Source organism: Pimephales promelas, chromosome 2, assembly GCF_988280905.1.
Source record: "Pimephales promelas chromosome 2, fPimPro1.hap1.1, whole genome shotgun sequence".
NCBI classification, from domain to species: Eukaryota; Metazoa; Chordata; class Actinopteri; order Cypriniformes; family Leuciscidae; genus Pimephales; species Pimephales promelas.
Genome location: NC_142770.1, coordinates 43,477,445 through 43,483,370, shown reverse-complemented (window position 1 = coordinate 43,483,370; position 5,926 = coordinate 43,477,445). Strand labels below are relative to the sequence as shown.

The following is a 5,926-nucleotide window of genomic DNA, read 5'->3' as shown; positions in this document are numbered from 1 at the left end:
TATTAAATTGTGCACCCCTTCTACAGATGTAGGCTTCATATTTGATTTGCTATGTATTGTTTTTTTTATCATGGTGTTGAAGAAAATGCAACGTTTTTGTTCCTCGTTTTTACGAAGTTCTGCAGGCTAATGCAAAGGGGTGTAGTTTGCATGTTGTAGGCCTACTATACTTCTGTAATACTGGATCTGATTGTTTTGGTGAGAATTCTGTTTCTCAGATCATAATAAAAAATATGCGTGCCCCCCTATAAACAAAATGAGTCGCTATTTAGCCTATCCTATAGGGCTGGGCTGGCGACGGCCCTAAACCAGGTTAGGCTATGTGGAATCCTCAAAAACGCGCTTTTCGCTCTCATGGTCTGAAACACAGCCTGCTAAAAACATTTTGATTTGTAGCCTATAATGTTTAAAAGAATGAAGCAAAAATCGACAAAACCGACTGTTAGAAAAAGGCCGGTTTTAAGGCTATTTTAGAGTCTGCCGATCACCAGACCATGCTCAATCTTTAAGATTAAACATTGGTCTGGGCTATATCTTCCCCTGCAGAAGATCAACGGGATCAACGGGAATAGGTCAAATAACTGCATTGGATAGTCCGTCAACCAATCAGACTAACAATCTGGGCAAATAGAGCGCAGAAGCTTTTGAATTACTAATTTGTAACCACAGAAGCAGCAATGGAATGGAGTGATTTTTGCAGGTTATGCAAATAAATAAATAAATAAATAAAATAAGTTTGTGGTATTCACACCCACTCGAGCGATTTATTTGCTAAAAAGAAGCTATTGAGTATCGATTAAACCCGCAAATAGCGCGCAAGATGGATAAGCCGGTTTGTGATTGGTTCCCGCAAATCTGAAAAGGAAGCAGCAGATATAAATGTACAGGTTTCCAACCTGTCCTGAGATTTACCGTCTACGATCTTGAGCGGCAGGGAGAAGTCAAATGGCCGGCAGATAAGGCTGGTTCTACCATTTTACCAATATGCTTATTAAGAGGAATCATTAGCCTATTAATAAATTAAATTGGCTTCAAATCTATTTCTAAAGCCGTTTTCACAATTTTTGTATCATGGCAATTAGCATTCCAGAATCTATTTAGATACTGGTAGGTGGAATTAATTGACGACAAAGCAAACTATTTGAGTAAAAGTGTGAACAGTGTAAACTACTAACTGCTCAAAATATTCATTCATGGAGACAAAGACCGAGGCGAGGATTTAATATTACAGCTTTGATAAGAGTTTGGTTAAATCATCCCAATAACAAGTAAACAAACAAAGAGTCTTTTTTCCTCAGTTGCATACATTTATTTAACCAGCTGTAGCCTAGATGAAGTCTCTAATGCTTAATATAAGTTAAACAACATAAAATAAAATATGGACAAGCCAGGTTACAAATAAACACATTTATGGTTAAATAAACTGCAGAACAACAATTTTCTCCCAGAGAAACCTTATGAAAAAAAAAAAAAAAGAATACCTGAAAGGGACAACAACATGTCTTCAAAGACATTATGACACATTTTGCCATAGCCTCAGAAAAGCCAGAACTCTTTGGCGTATGGGTATTCCCAGCGAACCTCTGTCCTCACCAAGAGGGTCACATTAAGTTAATTCAAACAATTTTGCTCTAGTTCAAACACTATCAGGAACATGCACTCTTTCCTGCCACTGGAACAGAGAAACCACATAAAAAATAAAGAATACCTGAAAGGACAACGACATGTCTTCATAGACATTATGGCACATTTTGCTGTAGCCTACATGCATTATTGCCTCGGGAAAGCTAATCAGACTTTTCCAAAGCCCACAGAACCTTTAATGGACATCTGCATTAAGTCTTTAAAAATGGCCTCTTCTGTAATGCCTCTTGGCAGATACAAAATGAGGGCACAGGTGGAAGAGAATGGAAATCGCTGGCTTCCAGGTTCTTGATCATAAAACTGTATTTCACAGTTGTGTGGAAAACCCAGTGGGGGCACAGAATCTGCTCCGGTAACAAAGATGAGTAGGTCCTCCAAAGTAACATCTAGTTCGTTATCTATATAAACAGAAAAATACAAATGTTACTTCGACCTGGGTTAGAATTGTGATTAAATATGAAGGAAAATGAGTAGCTAAACTGGAGAGCATGTAGATGTGAATTAGAGAACTTGTTAACAGCATATTAGTGTTTTATTGGTTGGCGCCTGGCCAATGAAATGGGACTTCTTTTGTGCGGGATGGTGTCACGACACCCATGCCTCTGGGAAGTTCTAAAATGCTAACATGGCTTAGTGCATCAGTTATATTACACAAGATGTAAATGATATTCTAAAAATCAGTAAACACCAAATTAAAACAGCATACTATGTACAGAAAAGCCGTACTTCACTTTCACACAGTTGCTAAAATATATTACTTTGCGCACTTCATATTGCGGTCCTGCAAAGATGACAAAGTCATTATCATTCTTGCATAGAAACAGGTTGGCGTAAGATTATGCTTACACTCCTCTCACCACCTGATTTATGAAGCTGTGCGTACCTTTGAAATCCAGGTGTGCGCAATGCCTGCCCTTGATAAATCCCACGGCCGAAAACGATCGTCATTAGAATAACACGCCCCTAAATATTCACGTCTCCGCTTCCCCCACACCCTTATCTTACGGCACAGACACAAGGAAGACGGCAAAGAGACACTTCTCTGACGTGGAGCCGAAATGACCTATCACAATGCCTTATTTTATAGCACGTCTTTTAAATTAGCATTCAATTTCGAATCATGTCACATGTATTGGGGTGTACAATAGTGATGATGATGATGATGTGATGTGGAGTACCATTCATTCACATTAATAATTGCATGACAATTTGTAATATTCTTTTTATTATTTTTTGTATTAATGACACTTGTTATTATTTAGAAGAAAAATGTCGTTATTATTATTTGTATTATTATTATTATTATTTAAAAGAAGAAGAATGTATTTTTTATTATTTTGTCAGTCTGAATTATTTTTTGTCATTGAAAGCCTTTCATTACCGAACCCAGTCCGTGTGCACCTGCTGGGCCTAACCCTGAAACGCCAGTTAAAGCGCACAGGCTCGCAACTGAAGGAATAGGCAGGCTACATATGGCTATAAATCAAATGTTGGTTAAGGCACACAAATTAAACACTGATGTCCATGTTGCACAAAAATAAACACTGAAGTTTATAATTATGTTTGTGGGTTTTAGTATGCTGTTTTAGTTTGGTGTTTATTGAGTTTTATAATATCATTTACTTTTTTTTAAATCACTTTCTTAGTGCATTAAGCAACATTACCATTTTAGAATGTACCTGAGGCGCAGTGTTGCCAGATTGAAAATATCAAAGTATCGTACCAGAAGCTCAAAATTATCGTATTTGGAAGAAAATGATCGTACACACGTCAAAAAGGGGGGGGGGGGGGGGGGGTTATATAATATATAATCTATATTAGATTATAATCTAATATAGATTATAACAATATATATAATCTATATTATAATATCTATAATATTAAATATTATAGATAGAATATTATATATCTATAACATTCTATAATACTTCTCTGATGTTCTGTAATAGCTTCCTCTGTAAAATACTATAGTATTTTTATAAAAGGAATTACGTAATATTTTGTATAATATTGTATAATATTTTGTCCTAAAATACTACAAGATTCGTTTTTCCTAAGGGATGTCTCATTCACATTAGCGTTATCAGCTTAAGGTTATCAGCTCAATACAGAGTGAGAGTGCAGTCTGTGAGAATTCGGATTCTGTCAGCAAAACCCTGTCGGCAATTTCGAGGTTACTACTGAACACCGTTTTACAAAAGGATTAATAGTTTGGAGTGAAGGTTACGTACAGTTGTTAAGTGACAAGGTTTTGTGGACTTACAATAACTTATATAAACTTAGTTGATTGAGTTAGGCTTATGTTACCAGTAGCTACCGCGATGTCTTACCTGGAGATTCAACCAGATAACAGTCTGGAAACGACACCTCCGGCCATTTGGTGGGTCATTGACCCAGTTTTTAATTAAATAAAGGCAATCATAACCTATTACAGTTCATTTTGCAATGTACCGTTGCCGGTCGGCAGCCGTCAATGACTCGCAATATGACATTTTTGTCATTCAAATACATTCGCTGCTTTCCCCCACGCCGACCACGCCCCCCAACTATGACGCGTTGCCGAGAGAGTCGACTGGATTGATGACGGGAGCGGGGGAGACGCACACACGCAGTCTCTCCCTCATACTGTGCTCTCTCGCCTTCATTTTCTCCTCACAAGCATGACGTAAATCAACAGCTAGATCAATGAGTATAGAAGCACTATGATTATGACCCCCGATCACAAAAATCTGAAATTATCGTACATTATGGGATTTTTTTCATTATTGATCGTACATCGTACAGAGGTCAAAATTATCGTACAAATACGATAATTATCGTACATCTGGCAACACTGCTGAGGCGGGGTGTTGTGATACAAAAAAAGTCCCATTTCATTGGCTAGGTGCCAACCAATAAAACGACTCCTCTGAGACTAGGTTTGTGACTTTTTTCTGCAAGTGCAAATCTCAACACTGAACATTTCACATTGGAGCTGTGAGTGTAAATTGTAGTGTACAAGTATGAATATCTACTGTAAAAGTTTTCAAATTCACATTTACATGCTCTCAAGTTAAGCTACCCATTTTCCTTCATAATTTAATAGTTTATTGCAACATTTGCATAATACATTTTACACAAATGACTTACTTTCAATTGACATCAACCACCACTCCCAAAGAAAGATGGTGTCCTCCTCTTGATCTCTTTTGTTGCTGCCTTGCAAACTCCATTTAATATCAAAGAGTCCTCGCACATCATTCCGTGACAGCTTTTTAGATGTATGAGTGAAGAGTGGTGCAAAGGTTTCCCAGTTTCTCTGGACAACTTGCCACATGTTGCCACAAGCATTCATTCCGGCGATGAACTGCTGTATCATGCTGGAAACCCTAAAATGAAAACAATTATCTTTTAAGATGTTGGTATTTAATTGCATTTCAAACATCTTTTTTGTGATAATACCAGAAAATGTGTGTTCTTATAAAAAAAAATATGGCTAAAATGACATAATTAATGACATTTGAAGAACTCTTGCCATTGGCAGTGACATGAAGTTGTCAAAATGCGCTTTTCTCAAAACTAGTATTTTTTAATAATTAGCGAACCATATATTTACATTGTATAAATAATTAAAATACATAACCTGTGGTACATGTAGTGGGTGATTATTTGTTGGTAAATAGCAGGGAAATCAGCAAGTAATGCAGAATATATGTTGGGGATCCCACATTCAGCAATCCAGTCCCCCAGTTCCATTTTGACCTCCAACATTTCCGCTGTGGTCTTACATTGTAAAATCTAAATTTTGTTCAAATTGATAAACACATTGTTAAAATGCATAATTATGACAAAATATTCTACTCATTATGCATTCACTCTGTCTATGACAGTGTTTTACACAAAGCCGATTAGACTACACGGGTCTTGCTGTTATTTATCAATACCTTTTCCAGTCGATGTTGTATATCTGTGTCATGTAAAGTTTCTAGTTCAAACGTGCTTAGGTCTATGGTCTGACTCCGACCACACATCATTTCGAAAAGGTGATGATTAAGGCATTTAATCCCAGGTCCATTGTGAAGAATGGACCATGCAGGTCCATTCTTCTTGCTTTCCTGCTGTGTAGAATTTATTCTGCTGCAGTGCATCCTGATTGTACGAAAAGAGGACGTTTCCAGGTTTCCCCTCAAAAATGCCAAGGGAGGATTGCACTTCGCTCATGAGAATTCTTTTTAAAAAAAGACAAAGATGTCACATTTCATGAAAACACTACATCCTATTTTTTGGGGGTGTTTTTTTGGGG

The 5,926-nt window shown here is 37.1% G+C and overlaps 1 protein-coding gene across 1 annotated transcript; it reads right to left on the bottom strand.

Annotated features, from left to right (window-relative positions):
* Positions 1 to 1,717: 1,717 nt before the first annotated feature.
* On the bottom strand, positions 1,718 to 5,712 carry LOC120478167 (G2/M phase-specific E3 ubiquitin-protein ligase). The gene is made up of 4 exons (XM_089122634.1): positions 5,568 to 5,712; positions 5,267 to 5,421; positions 4,774 to 5,012; positions 1,718 to 2,042 (listed from the first exon to the last, which is right to left on the bottom strand). Exons 1-4 carry the CDS (start codon positions 5,655 to 5,657, stop codon positions 1,792 to 1,794), a joined length of 735 nt encoding a protein of 244 aa, XP_088978760.1. The 5' UTR covers positions 5,658 to 5,712; the 3' UTR covers positions 1,718 to 1,791.
* Positions 5,713 to 5,926: the final 214 nt, after the last annotated feature.

Bases quoted from the DNA above. Each gene is read 5' to 3' on its own strand.
- LOC120478167 (XM_089122634.1), bottom strand. From the start codon at position 5,657: ATGATGTGTGGTCGGAGTCAGACCATAGACCTAAGCACGTTTGAACTA. The intron at 5,013-5,266 runs GTTATGTATTTT...TTTTCATTTTAG, and splicing joins ACCCACTACATGTACCACAG to GGTTTCCAGCATGATACAGC. The intron at 2,043-4,773 runs GTAAGTCATTTG...CTGTTTATATAG, and splicing joins GTGGTTGATGTCAATTGAAA to ATAACGAACTAGATGTTACT.